This window comes from Sciurus vulgaris, assembly GCF_902686455.1.
Source record: "Sciurus vulgaris genome assembly, chromosome: 1".
Classification (NCBI taxonomy): domain Eukaryota; kingdom Metazoa; phylum Chordata; class Mammalia; order Rodentia; family Sciuridae; genus Sciurus; species Sciurus vulgaris.
In genome coordinates, this window is record NC_136461.1 from 112,487,749 (window position 1) to 112,507,344 (window position 19,596).

General features: G+C 39.7%; 1 protein-coding gene across 8 annotated transcripts in view; it reads left to right on the forward strand.

Annotated features, from left to right (window-relative positions):
- PIP5K1A (phosphatidylinositol-4-phosphate 5-kinase type 1 alpha) overlaps nucleotides 1-18,914 on the forward strand; it is a 47,906-nt gene extending 28,992 nt beyond the window's left edge. For 4 of the 8 annotated variants that reach the window (XM_079147546.1, XM_079147547.1, XM_079147548.1 and 1 more), the window contains 14 exons: nucleotides 673-753; nucleotides 3,154-3,284; nucleotides 3,663-3,780; nucleotides 3,961-4,113; nucleotides 5,020-5,319; nucleotides 8,429-8,634; nucleotides 9,391-9,474; nucleotides 10,779-10,827; nucleotides 11,003-11,087; nucleotides 12,489-12,635; nucleotides 12,964-13,093; nucleotides 15,760-15,813; nucleotides 17,030-17,075; nucleotides 17,424-18,914. In XM_079147546.1, the coding sequence (XP_079003672.1) occupies nucleotides 673-753; nucleotides 3,154-3,284; nucleotides 3,663-3,780; nucleotides 3,961-4,113; nucleotides 5,020-5,319; nucleotides 8,429-8,634; nucleotides 9,391-9,474; nucleotides 10,779-10,827; nucleotides 11,003-11,087; nucleotides 12,489-12,635; nucleotides 12,964-13,093; nucleotides 15,760-15,813; nucleotides 17,030-17,075; nucleotides 17,424-17,426 (1,587 nt within the window). In that variant the 3' untranslated portion in view covers nucleotides 17,427-18,914. The remainder of the gene's footprint in view (nucleotides 1-672; nucleotides 754-3,153; nucleotides 3,285-3,662; nucleotides 3,781-3,960; nucleotides 4,114-5,019; nucleotides 5,320-8,428; nucleotides 8,635-9,390; nucleotides 9,475-10,778; nucleotides 10,828-11,002; nucleotides 11,088-12,488; nucleotides 12,636-12,963; nucleotides 13,094-15,759; nucleotides 15,814-17,029; nucleotides 17,076-17,423) is intronic. The other 4 variants (XM_079147550.1, XM_079147551.1, XM_079147545.1 and 1 more) reach the window with 2 other exon arrangements.
- Nucleotides 18,915-19,596: the final 682 nt, after the last annotated feature.

Below are 19,596 nucleotides of genomic sequence, written 5' to 3' on the forward strand. Positions count from 1 at the left end.
AAGAAAACTGGTAAAAAAAAAAAAAAAAAAAAAGGCCAGGTGTGGTGGCAGGTACCAGGTACTCAGGAGATTGGACAGGAGAATCGCTTGAGCCAAGAAGTTCAACTTGGGCAACATAGCAAAATTCCATCTCAATTAAAAAAAAAAAAGAAAAAAAGAGTGAAGAGTGTATGAAACTCTGTTTCTACCTTTCTTGCTTTTGTGGATGAAGTTTTCCATTTTTCTGGGGCTTCTATTCCCTGCCTTTGCTCTTTCTGCTTTTCTTTATGATAATCATTTTTATTTCCTATGTTATCTTTCTAAGGACCAAAGGTAAAATATGTGCCCTTTGAAATTTTTTTCTGTGATTTTTTTTTTTTTTTTAGTTTCTTAATACATTGGAAAGCAACTTAATAGCTGTGTATTTGCATGGGGTGGAACTTCCAAAGTTTTGTTTTTTTTTTTAAGCTGTAGATGGACACAATACCTTTATTTTATTTATTTATTTTTATGTGGTGTGTTATACATCTGAGGCAAGCATTTTCTTCACTGAGCTACAACCCCAGCCCTGAAGATTTTATAAAATGGTCTTAATCTAGAATGGATGTGTTTAGATTTTGTTTTGATTAAACCATCACTATAACTGTTGTATTACATGGAGATCATATTTTGATCTTGACTCTTATTTTCTAGGTGCCTTGTGCCTCTACATTGCCCATCAAGAAAATAGGCCACCGAGGTGTGGATTCCTCAGGAGAGACAACGTATAAAAAGGTGAGTCTCACCAATTGCAGTGGTGCACACCTGTAATCCCAGCAATTTGGGCAACTGAAGCAAAAGGATCACAAGTTCAAGGCCAGCCTTAGCCACTGAGACCCTGTCTCAAAACAAAAAGTTGGGCTGGGGATATAGCTCAATGGTAAAGCATCCCTCTGTTAAATTCCCATTACAAAAGAAAAAAAAAAGGTGGGTCTGGGTTGAACCCTCTCATCTTTGAGAACTCAGCAGGGGCAGCTATTCTTCACGTATTGTCCCATTTCTTGATAGTCTTAAGACTTTGGACAATAACCATCATATAACTATACTTTAGAATTTATTTCACAAATGGTGAATTGTTTTCTATCTATATACATGTATTTGATTTTTGTTTGTTTTGTTTTTGTAGTGCTGGGGATTAAAACCAGGGCCTTGTGTATGCTAGGCAAGTGCTGTACCACAGAACTACATCCCCAGCAGATTATGTTCTTAATGGACAAATGTAGTGTTGGTTGCTATTTCACTGAGCCTGAAGAAACTGTTTTACTGTTAGGAGTAAATATGTAACTAGTAGGCCCTAAACACCATTCTCACTTTGCCACAGGAAACCATGTTTCTAAAATACTTTTATCTTTGTTGCTGGATGTTCATGAAGTGAAGGTCAGATTCTGCCATGGTAATACCACAAATAGGTAGCAGGTTGGATTCTTTTCTTTCTTTCACTTACTCTTTTTATTTTTTTCTTTTTGCTGTTTTGTCCTGTTGTCATCAGCCTCTCTCTTCTTTTCTTCTTCCCTTCTTTACAACTCCCCTATCTCCCCCACCTCCTCTCATTCCACCAGTTCTTCATTCAATTCTGAACTAATTTGAAGCAGCTTAGACTTCCCAAGGGACAGTGCTTTAGCATCTGTACATTGTCAGATATAAAAGGATATAAGGTGCAAAAGTTTCTTGGAGTTCAGATTTCTTAGAATCCATATAAATTTTGTGTCTCTTCTTTGCTTTAATCTCATTTTCCCAAGTAGCAGAAGTGGACTGACTTGTTTCTCTCATTTGTCTGTGTCTGTGGTAGGCTCTAAGGTCCATCTCAGTTTACAGAAGTTTATTGAACTTTTTATGTAGTGAACATTGATATGAAAAGGTGGGTTTCTGATCTGATTAGGGTGGCAGACACTTAAAAAATTAGTTATAATGTTAATGTCTGCTGAGGCCTAAGTGGAATTATAAGTAATATCTGATTGGGGTCAGGATAAGAGAAATAAGTGATTGAAATGTGCTATATTGCCAGGTGTGATGGCACAAATCTATAATCTTGGCTTCTCAGGTGGCTGAGGCAGGAGGTCCTAAAGAACAGCCTCAGCAACTTAGTGAGACCCTTTCTCAAAATAATAAAAAGGGCTGGGGATGTCACTCAGTGGTAAAGTGCCCTGGGTTCAATCCCCAGTACAAACAAACATAAATATTTGTAATTATATATAAATGTACTTGTATATTATATGTTTAATAGAATTAAATATAACATAATTTAATATGATTTTAATATAATGTATTATGTATAAAATATATAACATATGATATATTGTATATTGTATTTTAAAAGGACTAGGGTCCAACTATGGTAGAGCACCCCTGGGCTGTTAAAAGAAAAAAAATTGAATATTCATCTGTGATTACTAAGAGGATATTATATTAGCACATATCTAGATGATGTGATATTTTGCCATGGGATTGAAATATGTATATTAGTTGTAGATGGACACAAATATATTTTTTTATTTGTTTGTTTAAATTTATATGGTGCTGAGGATCAAACTCAGTGCCTCACACGTGGTATAGGCAAGTGCTCTACCACTGGGCTACAACTCCAGCCCTAGTATGACAATTTTAAATCTAAATACTTCTTAGAAATATTTTTAATTTTTCATACCTTCTTCAGTTAAGAACCTTTTGGCACTGTATTTTTCTCTGACACACTGGTCAGACCCTTTTTTATAGGACTGAAGCTTCTATAACTAGTCAAATCAGAATATTGGTTAATTTTATATCAGATGAATTAAATGTTTGGAGGGCCTTGGATACTTTAGGGGAAGGAGTCTTACAAGTGAGACCTAAGATTGTTCTTTCAATACAATCTGTCTTCCTGATATAGATATTCAGTCTCATTGAGGCTGGCCCATAAAAGGGAACACCATGTCTAGCTAAGACTTTCAGATAGTCCTGTCTTTGCTACTCTATTCTTCACTGTCCTCCTCATCTTTTCCAGTCTTAGTTACAATATAACTAAGATTAATAACAATGTAATAGTTTAGCCTGAACTCCCCAGAGTACATATGATTCAGCTCCTTCCTCCTAAAGTCTCATTGCTATGGTCAGGCTTAATACTAGAAACTTCTCCGTCATTCCTTTTCTGTTTCTTAGACAACCTCATCTGCTTTGAAAGGTGCCATCCAGTTAGGCATTACTCATACGGTGGGGAGCCTGAGTACCAAACCAGAGCGGGATGTCCTCATGCAAGATTTCTACGTGGTGGAGAGTATCTTCTTCCCCAGGTACAGAGGTTAATTAAAATTTACAAGAATATCCTGGAAAATGTGACTTTTTCAAATCAACCTCAGGGTAATTTTAAGGAATTGGGCCTGACTCATTTAAGTATGTGTCCAGTTCTTAGCCTGGTCATAACAGGCTGATGTGGTACTGGAGCATTTGGAGAGCAATTGCTGCTGTGAGGCTCTGGCCTGTGGAGTGATCTGTTTAAAAACAAAAACTAAAAAACCTAGCATTGACTAGGAGACACTGTGATTCCTGTGTCTTGCTCCCCTTGTTGTAACTTTGTCCTACTAAATTTTCTCAGGAAAAAGTAATTCCTCTGGTTCTCTCAGGAGGATGTATTGACCTTCCTCTGAGATTTCTTTTATTTAACTTCACAGTGAAGGGAGCAACCTGACCCCTGCTCATCACTATAATGACTTTCGTTTCAAGACCTATGCACCTGTTGCTTTCCGCTACTTCAGGGAGCTATTTGGCATCCGGCCTGATGATTACTTGGTAAGTGTCTCATATCAGAACCCTTTAACTCCAGAATTGAGGGACGTTCCCCAAGCAAGGATCATTTTCTCCACAGTTTTGTTCTCGTTTTTCTTAGAACAGAAATAAATCAATAGTTGACCTCTGGTGGGACAGGCCTGATATGTTTGAATCTTTTACTGTCTTCTCTCTCGACTTCAGTATTCCTTATGTAGTGAGCCACTGATTGAACTCTGCAATTCTGGAGCTAGTGGTTCCCTTTTTTACGTGTCCAGCGATGATGAATTCATTATCAAGACAGTTCAGCATAAAGAAGCAGAGTTTCTGCAGAAGCTGCTTCCAGGATATTACATGGTAAGGGGGAGGAAGAGGAACACTGACCACCTGTGCTGGCTACTTCTGGACAATGCTATGAGGCTTGTCTTCAGCAGACCAAGACAGTATCAGCCCTTTTGTTTTAACAGTTATTTGTTTTTATCCCTTTGCCCCATATATTTTGCCTCACTAGGTTAAAAAGGGTTTTGTGGAAGGGCATGTTGATGCATGCTTGTAATCCCAGGAACTTGAGAGGGTGAGGCAGGAGGATTGCAAATTCAAGGCCAGCCCCATCAATTTAGCAAGAGCCTGTCTCAAAATAAAAAGGGCTGGGGATGTAGCCATGTGGTAAAGCAACCCTGGGTTCAGTCCCCATTACCAAAAAAAGGAAAAGATGGGAAGCTTTCTTTTTTCTTATTTTATGTGTTATTTGGCTTAGACTGTTTTACCCAGAGGCAAGATTCAGGACAGTGGCCTTTTGTAACATTGCAGGGGATTGTTTTCTATTCTTAGTCTATTTCCTAGTTTGGGGGATGAGTTGGGTTACTTTGCTTGTTGGTACTCTATTATTCTTACAGGTTCTGGAGAAGTTAGGAAACTCTTTTTGCCTTGCATAGTACCCACAGGAATATATACTATAATTAGGAATACAAGACTTTTAAAAATATTGTGTTCTCTTAAATCTCTTTGAAGGAATGTATCCTTCATATGTTTGGGACCCTAACTGATTACTCTGTTGGAAGGTCTTTTGCCCAGGTTGGTGGTAATCACATCATTGATATATGCATTTGGAAATTTTGACCCAATACGATGTGGATTTATGAGCAGATTGTGCCTGAATCTCATGTAGAAGACAAAGGGAGGTTAGATGGCAACTTTTGCTCTTGAGTTTCACTAGAAAGCAGCTAACTAGCTTTACTGTGTGTTTTACTTTTGTGCCCTTAGAACCTCAATCAGAACCCTCGAACTTTGCTGCCTAAATTCTATGGACTGTACTGTGTGCAGGCAGGTGGCAAGAACATACGAATTGTGGTGATGAACAATCTTTTACCACGGTCAGTCAAGATGCATATCAAATATGACCTCAAGGGCTCAACATACAAACGACGGGCTTCTCAGAAAGAGCGAGAGAAGGTTCTCCCCACCTATAAAGACCTGGACTTTCTACAAGACATCCCTGATGGCCTTTTTTTGGATGCTGACATGTACAATGCTCTTTGTAAGACCTTGCAGCGTGACTGTTTGGTGAGTTTGTCATATTTACCTTTCAGACACCAAAAAATCTCAATAACTAAAACAATTTGGTTCTTCAAGACTGAGTCTTTCTTTGCGAGATGGACTCTATTTCTTAGTTCCATATCCTAGACTGCATTTAAAGTGACTTTTAAATATCATTGTCATTTTAAATGACTTGTTGCCATGCCTTTCCATTTGTAATTTCTTCCTGTTTATCCTCCCACTGGGCATTACTTCCTTCTCTAGGTAGCTTGGGCCTTGTAGTCACACTTTATACTTACTTTCATACTAGCACCATCATTCCTCAGATTTTGATCATGTCTGCTTAATCCAAATTTGTATCTTGGAAGCTGTGTTCTGCTGAAGAAAATCACACAAACTATGTACTGGCATATCTACAGATTTATGATATTCAGTTCTACCTGGACTTCAGTATTGTTCCTCATTCCATTTCCTGTTCCTCTGAACAGGAATTTTCAGATGTTTGGCATTCTGTTAAAACCATTTCTAATTCCTAATTCCCAACTTGTTTCTCCATATCTTAATTTTTTATCCTGTGTCATCCCTTTGTGCTATGCCCATAACCAATTTATAATTGGATCTACACTTAAAAATTCTTAATTTCAGTGGGTACAGTGATGCTCACTTATAATCCTAGCTTCCTAGGAGGCTAAGGCAGGAATATCACAAGTTGGAGGCCAATCAGGGCAACTTGGTGAGATGGTCTCAAAATTAAAAAGGACTGGGAATATAGCTTGGTGGTAAAGCACTCCTGGGTTCAATCCCCAGTACCAATACATAAATAAATAAATGATTCAAAATAAAAATTAAAAGGGCTGGGGATATAACTCAGTGGTAGATTGCCTGCCTGGCATTTATGAAGTCCTGTATTCGAGCTCCTATACTGCCAAAAAAAAAAAAAACTTTAATCTTTTTTCTCAATTTAGTAAAGGCTTTCTCCAAACCAATTGTTTTTATGCTCTAATTCATTTGTTTCTTCATGACCTGCTTCCTCCCTTGCTTCCTTTCCTTCCTCTGTATTTCACCTCTGTTGGTTACTTGCTTTCTACATGCAAGTAAACTTTATCTCTTCTATCTAATGTTTAGGAGGACATTTTTTTTTTCCCAGTGCTTTCGACTAATGATGCTTCCAGTCCTCCTTTTCCTTTCTCAGTTCTTATTCCTGTCCTAGGCCACTGTGTCCCTTCTTTTGTTCTCATCACTTCAGTGGAATTACTCTTTTAAATAACTACCTACATGCTTAGTAGGATACTTCCCATTCCTTTTTTCAATTTTCTGCAGCATTTGACTTCATCATTTCCATTTTCTTATCACACATTTCCCTACTGATTTTTCTTTATTTTTTTTTTTTCAAAGTCACCTTCCTCTACTCAGTCCATAATATTGTCCATCCTTGCCCTCATTTGCTCAGTCTGCATCTACTTCCAAGGATAACATCTATTTTGTCTCCCAAGACTCAACCAATGGGGCCAGGGTTTTTTCACACTGCACAAAAATCAATCCTAGGCTCAGGCTCTCCTCTCCTCTTACTCCATCCTCCCATTAAGACACAGTTGGATGAGTTGCACAGCATTGGAAATATATCCAGGCTTCTTTTTTTATAGTTTGATACAGGGAATTGAAACCAGGGGTGCTTAACCAGTGTGCCACATCCCCATCCTTTTTTTATTTTTTGTTTTAAGACAGGGTCTCCCTAAGTTATTGAGACTGGCCTTGAACTTGCAACTGACCTCAAACTTGCAATACCCCTGCCTCAGCCTCTTGAGTTCCTTGGATTACAGGTGTGTACCACCTGACTCGGGAGTCCAGGCTTCTTAACATAACTCATATTATGCCCATCATTGTCTTGCCCCTAATCTTTCACACTAGCGATTTACATTTATGTTCCGGCGATACTAGATTATACCTCTCTGCACAAAACATGCTGTTTTGCACTCCAGGTTTTAGCAACATTCCTTCCTACCTTTATTTACTTGGACTTATTTTATGCCCAATTTCTACTTCCTAAATCCATTAGATATCATTTTCTTGACTTAATGTGCTTTTCTGTTGGCTAAATACTTCCCTCCTTACATATGTTAGAATGTATGTCTTTATTTAAATTTGTATTCCTTCTAAATTTATAATATGAAATCCTTTGTGTTTGTGTGTGTGCATATGTATGGTGTGGGGGATTGATCCCATGGCCTCCAGGGCCTTGTGCATGCTAGGCACATGTTCTACCACTGAGCTATACCACAGCTGTGAAACTCATTAAGTATCTATAAATCTAAGTATATGTACAATGCTTCTACATAGTGGGAATTCAGTACATGTTGAATTGAATTGAGGCTGATAGGTTAAGTTCTACTCTTTTACAAAGAATACCTTTTTTTTTTTTTAAGTTGTCATCGGACCTTTATTTTACTTATTTTTATGTGGTGCTGAAAATCAAACCCAGTGCCTCAGACTTACTAGGCAATACTCTACCACTGAGCTACAACCCTAGTCCTATAACATATACTTTTACTTAGACTCTAATTGTGGATTCTTTATAACACAAATACATATTCCTTGTTACCTTGAGAATAGTGGTGTTTTTGTGAAGAGATACAAGGAGAGAACTTCAAGTGTGTATGGATTGACAGTGGGACTTGAAAAATTAATTTCTATTACTCAAATGAGAGAAAGATAAAGGGGAGTGGGTAATTAAAGACTGCCCAGAGAGCTTAATATTCTCTTCTTCAAAAAATAGGAAAGGGGGGGGGAGCAGAATGAATCAAACAACATTACCCTATGTAAATTTATGATTACACAAATGTTATGCCTTGACTCCATGTACAAACAGAGAAACAACATGTATCCCATTTGTTTACAATAAAAAAAAAAAAAATAGGAAGAGGGCTGGGGATATAGCTCAGTTGGTAGAGTGAGGCCCTGGGTTCACTCCCCAGCACTGAAAAAAAAAAAAAACAGAGTAGGAAGAGCAGTGGGCAGTTTTATGGTTAGCCCTAAAGAGTCACCATCAAGTACAATTAGATCATGAAAACTGTGAAATCCTGAAAAAAGTCTTACGCTTCCAAAGGTTCATATCATATTTGTTTGCTTTTTCCATTAGGTGCTGCAGAGTTTTAAGATAATGGACTACAGTCTTTTGATGTCAATCCACAACATAGATCATGCACAGCGAGAGCCCTTAAACAGTGAAACACAATACTCATTTGACACTCGCAGACCAGCCCCCCAAAAAGCTCTGTACTCCACTGCCATGGAATCCATTCAGGGCGAGGCTCGACGAGGTGGCACCATGGAGACAGATGATCAGTGAGTGGGCTTAGGGGTACCAGGGAGGTGAGCATAAACTCACAGCACTTTCCCTTAAATGAGGCACTTGTCCTCGGGAAAGAAAGAATAACTTCGATTCAACAGTTAAGCCAGCACCATTAATGCTTATAAAACCATGGGAAGATCTTTCTTAAGAATATAAAAGGAAAGGAGGGGGGGGGTCTTTGATTTGAGGTTTATAGTACATCTGGGAAGGTGAGCTATGTAAGATGAAAAGACTGAGTTTTAGACACAGTCTGAAAATTATAACTTTATTATAATTTATTATAATGACTTCTTTTTGCAAGGCAACTTCTTAGCATCATGGATTTATCTAATGAGTGTAGTTAGTAAAATACACTAAGTGTCTTTAGGTGGTTCATTTGTTAGGTATCCTATAACGTGACTCTTTAAAGTATCTTAGTGGGCGTAAGTTAAAATAATGAAAGTTCTTAGGAAGTTTAGAGTTAATTGGGGGAGCATTCCCCAGATTACTGAATAATAGTGATTCCAAAGTGTCTGATGAAGCTGGGGTAGGAGATGTAGTTAAGGAGATTGGAGAAAAGATTAGAATACTTAACACCAAAGGAGTTTCCTAGGGTTGGAGGAAGGATTTCACTCTTTTGCAGTTTATGAAAAATCAATCAGTTATGTTTTTAGGTCTGAGTTCTGTGTCCTAATTTGACTTAGGGTTAGAAGAAGCCTCTGCCTGCTAGCCACCAGGTTTTCTAATTCTTTCTTTTTTGTCTTCCCCAGTATGGGTGGCATCCCTGCCCGGAATAGTAAAGGGGAAAGGCTCCTGCTTTATATTGGCATTATTGATATCCTGCAGTCTTACAGGTGAGGAACATGTAGACCCCAATTACAAAACAGGACAAATGCAGATAGCTACTCACATTTTTCTCTTTTAGATGGGTCTGTCATTACATCCTTCCTAAAGCAAGAACATTGAGTGGCAATCTGACTGCTTAACCCATTGGTTTTTTAAATTTCCTTGATTTTATCCTCTCCCTGACTTCCCTACCCCACCACCTCCCCCAAAATGATACATACCTTCTATGGAAAGCTGAATCAGTCCTCAGAAGCACCAGAGTGGAACATGCCATCTGCCTGGCTTTTTGTGAAAACCTGTGAGATGTGTCATGCTCCACATTGGGACATAGCTGGAAGCATATTCCCCTTTCCACAGAGGAAGAACAAGAGGATCACTGTGTTCTGTAAAAGATAGCAGCCTATGGAACTACAGAGGTGGTAAAGTGATGATAAGGGAGAAGCTAGAAATATTAGACCCCAGTGTTATAACACTTTGGGTACTAATGAGGACTGGAAAATACTTGACTTACTGATTTCAGATTATTATCCACTTTTAACCTCCCTTTCCAGTCTTACCCATCTGTTCTTCCAACTCTCTTTGTTTTTTTGTTTGTTTTTGTTGTTGTTGTTTTTGTGGTGCTGGAGATTGAACCCAGGGCCTTGTGCTTGTGAGGCAGTACTCTGCCAACTGAGCTATATCCCCAGTCCCCCAGCTCTCTTTTTACGATTAATATTATTTTGTTTTGTTCTGCAGTGCTGGGTATCAAATCCAGGGCCTCTCATGCATACTAGGCAAGTGCTCTACCACTGAGCTATGTCCCTAGTCCATTTAAAATTAATATTCTCTTGTCTCTGGTTTGCCAGAACATATAAACTGCCCTTTTCTTAAAGGGGAATAGTTGACTTACATGGAAAAACCACTTATTGCTGGGCACATCAATCTTAGCAACTCGGAGGCTTAGGCAAAAGGATTGCAAGTTTGAGGCCAGTCTCAGCATGTTAGCAAGGCCTTAAGCAACTTAATGAGACCCTGTCTTAAAATTAAAAAAGGGGCTGGGGATGTAACTCAGTGGTAAAGTACCCTGGGTTCAATCCCCAGTACCTCCCCCTGCAAAAAAAAAAAAAAGCATTAATCTCTATTCTGAATAAGCACTGCCATGTCTTTTCTTTGGAAAGCCAGCATACCAGAGTAGATGTGCTTTTTCAGATTTTGTCTTTTCAGGGTTTTCTTATTATTACCTCTTTAAAACCCCTAGTATTGGGGGAAGGAAAATAACCCATTGGATGATTTATTCAAAAATAATGTGTGTGACATTAATTTTTCTCGGCAGGTTTGTTAAAAAATTGGAGCACTCTTGGAAAGCACTTGTACATGATGGGGTAAGTAGCAGTCAGCTAAAGGCTTCCTCCCCACTTCTGCCTCTCTCACTCCTGCTTTCATTTCTGGGTTTTATCCTTTGGCTAGGGTCTTGGTCTACAAGGAAACGGTCCTTGCACTACAGATTCTTTTGCTGGGCCTTTCTCTAACTCTGTAGCCATCTTTTCTGCTCCATAGGACACTGTATCAGTGCATCGTCCAGGCTTCTACGCTGAACGGTTCCAACGCTTCATGTGCAACACAGTGTTCAAGAAGATCCCCTGTAAGTGGCTTCTACCAGATGACCCCCCAGTGGCTCCCTTACCCCAAGAGATGGGGGGCAGGACATCTCTGTCAGGGAGCTGCAAAGGCCAAAGGCCTCTCCTCCTCTACCTACATCCTGTGAGAGCTGCTTCTCGTCTTTATGTCAGTCACTCTGTCTGTCCCAGTCGTTTCCGAGTTGCTGCTTTCCCCCTGGCTCTCCCTACATGAGTCATTGAGGTGAGGGCCTTTTCTGGGGAATTGGTGGGATTGCAAAAAAATGTGTAGTTATGGATGTAGAATCCATGCTGCAGTCTCAGACAGAGTCAGACTTTTATGTACAGGGAGAGATAGGCAAGAATGTTACCAGTATTGTATCTTCTGTTCATTCCCCAGGTACCGAGCAGTTTCAGACTAGTTGACTTGGGTGAAGCATTTCTGATTTCTGCTTAGCAGGTGTTCTTAAGTCTCTTTCCTCAACTCCATGGGTTTAGAAGTGCCAGTTTGGCTGGGTGTGGTGGTGTCCTGTATCAAAACAAAATAAAATTTAAGGACTGGGGATGTAGCTCAGTGGTAGTGCTTATCTAGCATGTGTGAGTCCCTGGGCAGACAGAGCTGGGCATGGTGATGCAGGCCTGTAATTCCAATGACTTGGGAGGCTGAGGCAGGAGGATTGCAAGTTCAAAGCCAGCCTCAGAAACTTAGTGAGGCTTTAAGCTACTTAGTGAGGCCCTCTCTGTCAAAATGAAAAATAAAAAGGGCTGGGGATGTGGCTCAGTGGTTAAGGGCACTTGGGTTCAATCTCCAGTACCAAGAAAAACAAAAGAAGTGCTAGTATGCTTTTTCCCAAACCATCCATGCTGTTAACCATGGTAAATTACATCTCTTCCTTTCCTTACCTCAGCAGACATAAGTTGTCCTTTAGGGAGATAAAGAGGACCTAAAGATACCAGGCAGTGTTAAGGGGGACAGAAAAATCCTATCTTTTCAAAGTGACACATAAATAATAAGTGTAAATTATAGTGTGTGCATGCATATTAAGAAACTGTACAGTGAGAGGGTCATCTGTTAGATTTTACTGGGGAATATTACTAAAGAACGAGGAAATTACAGAAAAGTGCATATCTCATTAGGTGGAAGCAAAGCCATCAAGGTCGTGGTGTGTGTGGGGAGGGGGAGAGATGCATATGTGTCATCTTTTTTCTAAGTTTTCTGCTTCTTTCCAAAATGAAGTGAACTAGACACCCCTATGAATAGTAATTCATAGAGCTCTCTTCATTGATTAACTCTCGTTTCTTCTTTGCCTCAGGAAAAAAAATTTTGTGTGTGCACCAACTCCTGGGTACAGTAGGAGTTTGTATCTGCATCTTGGTGATGGTTTCTGAAGTGGGTGCTAAGTAGGCTCTTTCTTTCCCTTTTGAAGTGAAGCCCTCTCCTTCCAAAAAGTTTCGGTCTGGCTCGTCTTTCTCTCGGCGATCAGGCCCCAGCGGCAACTTCTGCATTACTTCCCAGCCATCGGTCTCTGGGGAACACAAAGCACAAGTGACAACAAAGGCGGAAGTGGAGCCAGGTCAGCGCCAGGGGTGGGGGTCCCTGTGTGATTGAGCACTCCCTCCCTACCTTCTGAGCCCTTATCTTTGGTCAGGAACTCTATTCCCCATTTCTCTCTTTCTCTCTCTTTTTTTAAGTTGTAGATGAACATAATATCTTTATTTTTATGTGGTGCTGAGGATCAAACCCAGTGCCTTGCATGTGTGAGGCAAGCACACTATCACTGAACTACTGCCCCAGCCCCCCTCTACTCCCCTTTTCTATCCAGGAAAAGGCAACTTATTCCATTTCCCCCTTACCCCATTATCTTTTTTTTTTTTTTAATCATTCCTCTTTCTCTTTTCCAGATGTTCATCTTGGTCGTCCTGATGTTTTACCTCAGACTCCACCTTTGGAAGAAATCAGTGAAGGCTCACCTGTTCCTGGCCCCAGTTTCTCATCTGTAGTTCCAGAGACTTTGCAAATGCTAAATACAAGGTTGATTCCTTGGTCCTTTTCTCCATATAATCTTATATTCTCTGTCTTCAGGTCTTTGGAAAGGTCTATAATTCTATTTTTCAGTGGATTGTTGTTTGTTGCTCTTCAATAGATTTGTGCAGGTTCACCTTCCTAAGAGCTCATGTTAAGCTGTTTGGAAAAGTGTGTCCACATCTCTGCATCTTTAGGGGGTGAGAAAATCTGTGTGTGCAGACTTTCTGGTATTCATTTACATTTCCCAACTAACCCTTTATCTCCTGGTGAGTACAATGAGAATTCTCAGCTTAGAATTTAAGGGTGGAAAAATCTTTGCTGGGTGATGAAAATAATTAACAGTTTTTCAAGAGTCCAATGTAAGGAGCTGGGGATATAACTCAGTTGGTAGAGTGCTTGCCTAGCATGAAAAAGGCCCTGGGTTCAATCCCCAGCACCATTAAAAAAAAAAAAAAAGGGTCCAGTGTGTAAAGATTATGACCTGATTTTGTTATCTAGTGTATTTGTTATCTATTGAGTCATAATAAATCATAAATCTAAAACTTAATGGTTTTAAATAATAAATATACATCATGGTTTCCGTAATCAGGAATCCGGGTGCAGCTTAACTAGGTCTTCTAGCTCAGGGTTTCTCATGAGGTGGCAGTCAAGCTATTGCCAGTGCTACATTCTTGTCTGAAGGCTCAACTGAGAGGATTCGCTTCTAAGCTTATTTGTGTGGTTATTGGCATGATTCGGTTCCTTATGGGTTGCATCACCATGCCCAGCTCTGTCTGCCCAGGGACTCACACATGCTAGATAAGCACTACCACTGGCTATGGACTGAGGGTCTCCCTCAGTTCTTTGCTATGTGGGCCTCTGTACAAGGGCAGCTCAGAGCATGGCACCTATCTTCTTCTCATGCTTGAGCAGAAGCCCTAGTCTTTTTGTAACCTAATAACAGAATTGATAGGATACTATTACCTGTGCTGCATTCTACTGAGTAATGCAGCCCACACTCAAGAGGAAGGGATTACACAAGTATGTAAATACCAGGAGCATGGATCATTGGGAGCTATTTTAGGAACTACATATTACAGTCTGACTCCTGGCTCCAAATGACTCAAATCTTTCCATTTGCTTCTTCCAAAGATATCCAGAAGTGTTATCTCCTTTAGCATTGAATCAAAGCCCAAAATTTTGTTATATGAGTCAGATTCAGGTTAAGTGAGCTCCCCAGGTATAGTTCCTTAAGCACAGATTCTGAAGCAGAGCTCTTAGGCTGCTGGGTATGGTCATGCATGTTGGTAATCCTAGCTACTTGGGAGGCTAAAGCAGGAGGATCACAAGTTTGAGGCCAGCCCCAGCACCATAGCAAGACTCTGCCTCAAAAATAAAATAAAAAGGGCTGGGGAGGTAGCTGAGAGGTAGAGCACCCCTGGGTTTGATCCCCAGTATCAAAAGTGGTGGGGGGTGCAGGGGCTTGGGTACAGCTCAGTGTTAGGGTGCTTGGTCAATGTACGAGGTGAGATGAGGCCCCAGGTGTCCCTCTCCCAAAAAAAAGGTGAGGAGGTATGGGAGGCATAAAAGAAGTTATTGATGCATTAGCTATTTTTAAATTCAGGAAGTGTTAGAGTTTCTTTGATTAGGTCTCAGAGTAGGAGAATAATTCATATATCTCTTGGCTTTACTCTTTGGACTCTGGATTTTGTACTCTAAACCTTCCTTTTTCATGAAAGCTACAATGTATTTGCAGCTAAGTAATATTCTTTTTCCTTTTTGGCACAGGGGTGGGGTACTGGCGATTGAATCCAAGGGTACATTACCACATACACATACACATCACTTTTTATTTATTTATTTATTTATTTATTTATTTATTTATTTATTTTTTGAAACAGGGTCTTACTAAGTTGCTTAGGGCTTTACTAAATGGCTGATGCTGGCCTTGAATTTGTGATCCTCCTGCCTCAGCTTCCCAAGCCACTGGAATTACAGGCATGTGCCACCGCACCCTGCTGCCATTTCTTAATTTTAGCATTAATTGCTTTCTGGAGAGTTTCAGGTTTTTGGTTTTTGTTTTGTTTGTCTGTGCTAGGAGTTAAACCCGTGGGTGATTTACCACTGAGCTATATATATATCCCAGTCCTTTTTTATTTTGAAACAAGGTCTTGCTAAATTGCCAAGGCCGACATCAAATTTGCAATCCTCCTCCCTCAGCCTTCCAAGTGGCTGGGTTTATAGGTATGCACCACTGTGCCCAGCAAGGTTCAGAATTTTAAAAACTTCCCAAATTCTGGCTTCTTTTTGCTTGTTAATTCTTCTCCTAGGCTTGGGATGTGGCTCAATGGTAGAATCCTTGCCTTGCAGGCCTGAGGCCCTAGGTTCAATCCCAACACCTCTAAAAAAGAGGAAGAAAAAAACCAGGTGACAACTTCAGGGATGTCAGTTGGAATCTCTTTAGCCATATCACCCAGTTCATTACATTAGGCACATGTTCCGCTTTTCACTAACTGTGGATGATATTGTTGCTAAATTTTGTGCCATTACAATAAGATTTTTCTCACTGGTAACCTGTTAGTCCAAAATTCTGTAAATAGCCCATTCAGGATACTAAAGTTGCATTAAAACTCTCCTCAGAGCCATTCCCATCCTCTAAAATCAAAGCCATCTTTCTTTTTTCTTTGTGGCAGTGATGATGGTGTGGTGCTGCTGGGAATTGAACCTAGGGACTCCTTGCGTGCTAGGTGAGCACTCTACCACTGCATGCTAGAACCCCATTTTAGATTTTTGTTACAGCAGCTACAAAAATCTGTATTATCAATTGTGTAACAAGTTACCCCAAAACTTAGCAGTTGAAAACAGCATTGTCCTAAGTTTCTGTGACTCTATGGCTCAAGCATCTAGGTGTGGCTTAGCTATATGCCTTTTTGGCTCAGGTATCTCCAGAGGTTACATTCAACTGAAAGCCAGGCCAGTTGTCTCATCTGAAAATTTGCATGGAGGAGGATCTGTTTCCAAACCTACTTATATGGTTGATTATAGTATTCCTCAAAGGCTTTTGGACTGAGGGCAATTTCTTGGTGACTTTTTTTTTTTTTTTTAACCTTAATTTCATTAATTATTATTATTATTTTTTAATGTGGTGCTGAGGCTCAAAGCCAGTGCCTCTCATGTGCTAGGCAAGCACTCCACTGAGCTACAATTTCAGCCGTTTTTTTTTTTTTTTTTTTTTTAATACTTTATTTATTTGTTCTTTTTAAATGTACGTGACAGTAGAGTATATTTTGGCATATTGAACATACGTAAAGTATAACTTCCCATTCTTGTGGTTGTACATGAGGTGGAGTTACACTGCTCGTGTATTCATGTATGAACATAGAAAAATTATGCCTGATTCATTCTACTATCTTTCCTATTCCCATCTCCCCTCCCTTTCTTTCATTCCCCTTTGTCTAATCCATTGAACTTCTGTTCTTCCCTCCCCTCTTGATGACTTTTTGCTGATGATACTTCCTCAGTTCCTTGTCACATTGTCCCATCTATAGGGCAGCTGACAGCATAGCAGCTAGTTTCCCTTAGAACAAGCAAACTGAGAGGAAGCTACAGTTTTTTCTTAACCTAGTCTTAGAATTTACATTCATCTGCACTACATTCTGTTAGAAGAGAATCACTAAATTCAACCCATACTCAAGAGGAGGACATGAAGAATACCAGGAGGAAGATATTTTGGGGAGCACCCTTAGAGGCTGCCTTCCATACTTGGGAATTGAAGAAAAGAGTGGGGTACTATGAAATATTTTATAGTATTCAAGAAACTACATAATTTAAACAATGTGCTTCTAAATCGGGTAGCTTCTTAACATCTTTCTGAATTCAAAATTGATCCTGAAGTGAAGCAGTATGACCTTAGAGAAGAGTCTTTTTTTAAGTCTTCTAATTCTTCTCTTTTTCTCCTTTTAGTTCAATGTTGGAAAAGCTTGAAGTTACAGAGTCAGAGTTCTCCCATGTGAGTGTTTGCAATGTAGGGGAAGTGGAATCGTTTGGAGGGTAGAAAAAGGGCTGGGGATGTGACTAAGTGGTTAAACATGCTGGGGTTCAATCCCTGATACCAGTTAAAAAAAAAAAAAAAGAAAAAGTGGATCACTGATGGAATGGAGCAAGAAGTTAATTAGCAAGGTTAGAGGGTATCCCTAAAATTTTGTGGTTTGGATACCTTATATTTAGAAACTTGAGACTGAAATAGAAGAAAGTATCTTAATTTTGGCAGCTAGATTGAAATTAACTTGAATTTCATTTCTACCTCCTTATTAAATATACTCCACATCTTTAACTTTATAATTCTTTTCCTTTTCAGTGAGCAACAAATCTTAGAAGACCTGAAATAAGATTCTGCTATCTCTGTGATCCTAGGATGTCAGCCTTTGCCTCAGAAATGCTGAGTTTTCTTCTGCTTGGTCATGAAAAAAGGAGTATAATTTGGAAGCTAGGGGAGCTCTCCATTTCCTACTTGAAGAAGAATTTATTTTCCGTGACCTTCCTCTGAATGGGCATTAGTGCCTTGGACAATTGAAGACAGCAGTATCCCCTCCACTTGAGTTGGGTAGCATGAGTTTTTAACTGGCCTGCCTTGACTTCTACAACTGAATTTTTTTAAAGCCCCAGTCTTTGTGCTGGTAGTGGGGTTGCTGGACTTGGTGGTTTTCTTCCCTCCTCACCTGCCTGTCACCAGGAGCTGGACTTTTATTAATTTCCTCAGGACAGACTGGCTGATTATTCCCATCTTAGCTCTTTCTCTGATTCCTGAAATAAGATCCCTGCACTTTTTATAAAGGTTTTTGGGAGAGTAAGGGTGTTTAACCACCTCCCAACCTTCTTTTTTTCTTTAAAAAGGAAAAGAACAAACAGTTCACAGCACAATTTTAAGGCAGTTTGAGATCAAACTCCAGAAGTGTCAAAGAGTTGCCTATTTATATGGTTCCCACAGAAGAGCCCTGGTGTTCATAAAACAGAAATGTGGTGATTGCTCTGAAAGCAGCAGTTCTTTAACTCCTCTTGAATCTCTCAAAGGTTGAAGGAATGGAGATAGTACAACATGGGGTTATTTTTACTCGTTTTGTTAATACAGTGGAGTGGATATGGGACTCTTCAAATCTCTTCCTAGGGAGGACACTGTTCATTGCCAGGCCATATAATTATTACTGTTTTGCAACTTGAAATGTATTCTGGTTGTTTTCTAAAATTGAAGACTTTACCATTCTCCAAAGGAGATTTCTTTGTTCTTCCCATTTTTCTCCAACAATGTTCTATTGTTCATGGAGCTAAGGTGGAGGGAGACACCTGTGTCTGTTTAACAGGCAGTCCATACCTATCAGACTTGAGAATTTTTTTTTTAAATCTTGGGGAGCCAGCAGACTCCTGGTAAGGTTATTGCTGTGCTACACATTCTGCCTCCTGTCTTCATGCAGGGAAGTTGGAAATGGGAGCTACATAAACACTCACCTACCCACCTCTAAGAGTTGTTTGTGGCTGTCCATCTGATCCGTCCTTTCTTTTCAGGGGAAGAAGAAAGCTTTGTGTCTCAGGCAGATTGTTGAAGTCCCACAATATCCCTTCTCCATCCCACTGTACCTGGATAGTAGGTTAACCCATACACCAAATAACTGTCTATATTAGACACCTCCAAACCAGTTTCTGGCTGCCTGTCTTTGCTGCCATGTTTTTTTACAAGAAGGAAAGAAACAATTCTTGCTATTTTTTTTTTCATAATTTACTATTTATGATGTATTTAAATGTTTTATTCAGGACAGAGTTCTGTAAGGGGTGGGAGGGGATATTTGAGGGAGGGCTGGGTCTTAGGGAAAGGAATAGGGGACTCATTGTTTTTATGAAGTGTTACTATTTGCCTCTACTTTGTATTGTTCAGAAATGGCAAATGTGATATAAAAGTAATAAATAACTGATTTTAATGTACTAAACTTTCATCACTTATTTAGACCTCTTATTTGATTTTTTGTTTGTTTTTATTTTTGTTTTTCTTTGTTTAAGTACTAGGGATTGAACCCAGGGACTTGGACCTAATGCAAGTGATCTACCATTGAGATATGCCCCTATCCTTTATTTTTTTTCCTAGTACTGTATATTGACCCCAGGGGCTCCTTTTATTTTTATTTTTTGGGGGCAGGGGGACTGGGAATTAAACCCAGAGATGTATTACCACCGAGCTACATCCCCTGCCCTTTTTTACTCTGGAGTTGGGGACTGAGAATTGAACCCAAGGGTGTTTACTAATTGAGTATCCCCAGCCCTTTGATTGATTTTTGGTGCCAGGGCTGGAATCTCAGTGCATGCTAGGCAAGCACTCTACCTCTGAGCTACATCCCCCAGTTCTTTTAACAGGATTTTGAGACAGTGTCTCACTCAGTTGCTTAGGGCTTTGCTAACTTGCTGAGAGATCGGCCTCCTGAGTCATTTAGAATTATGGATGGATTGCTTAGAATTACAAGCATGCTCCACTGTGCTCAGCAGGT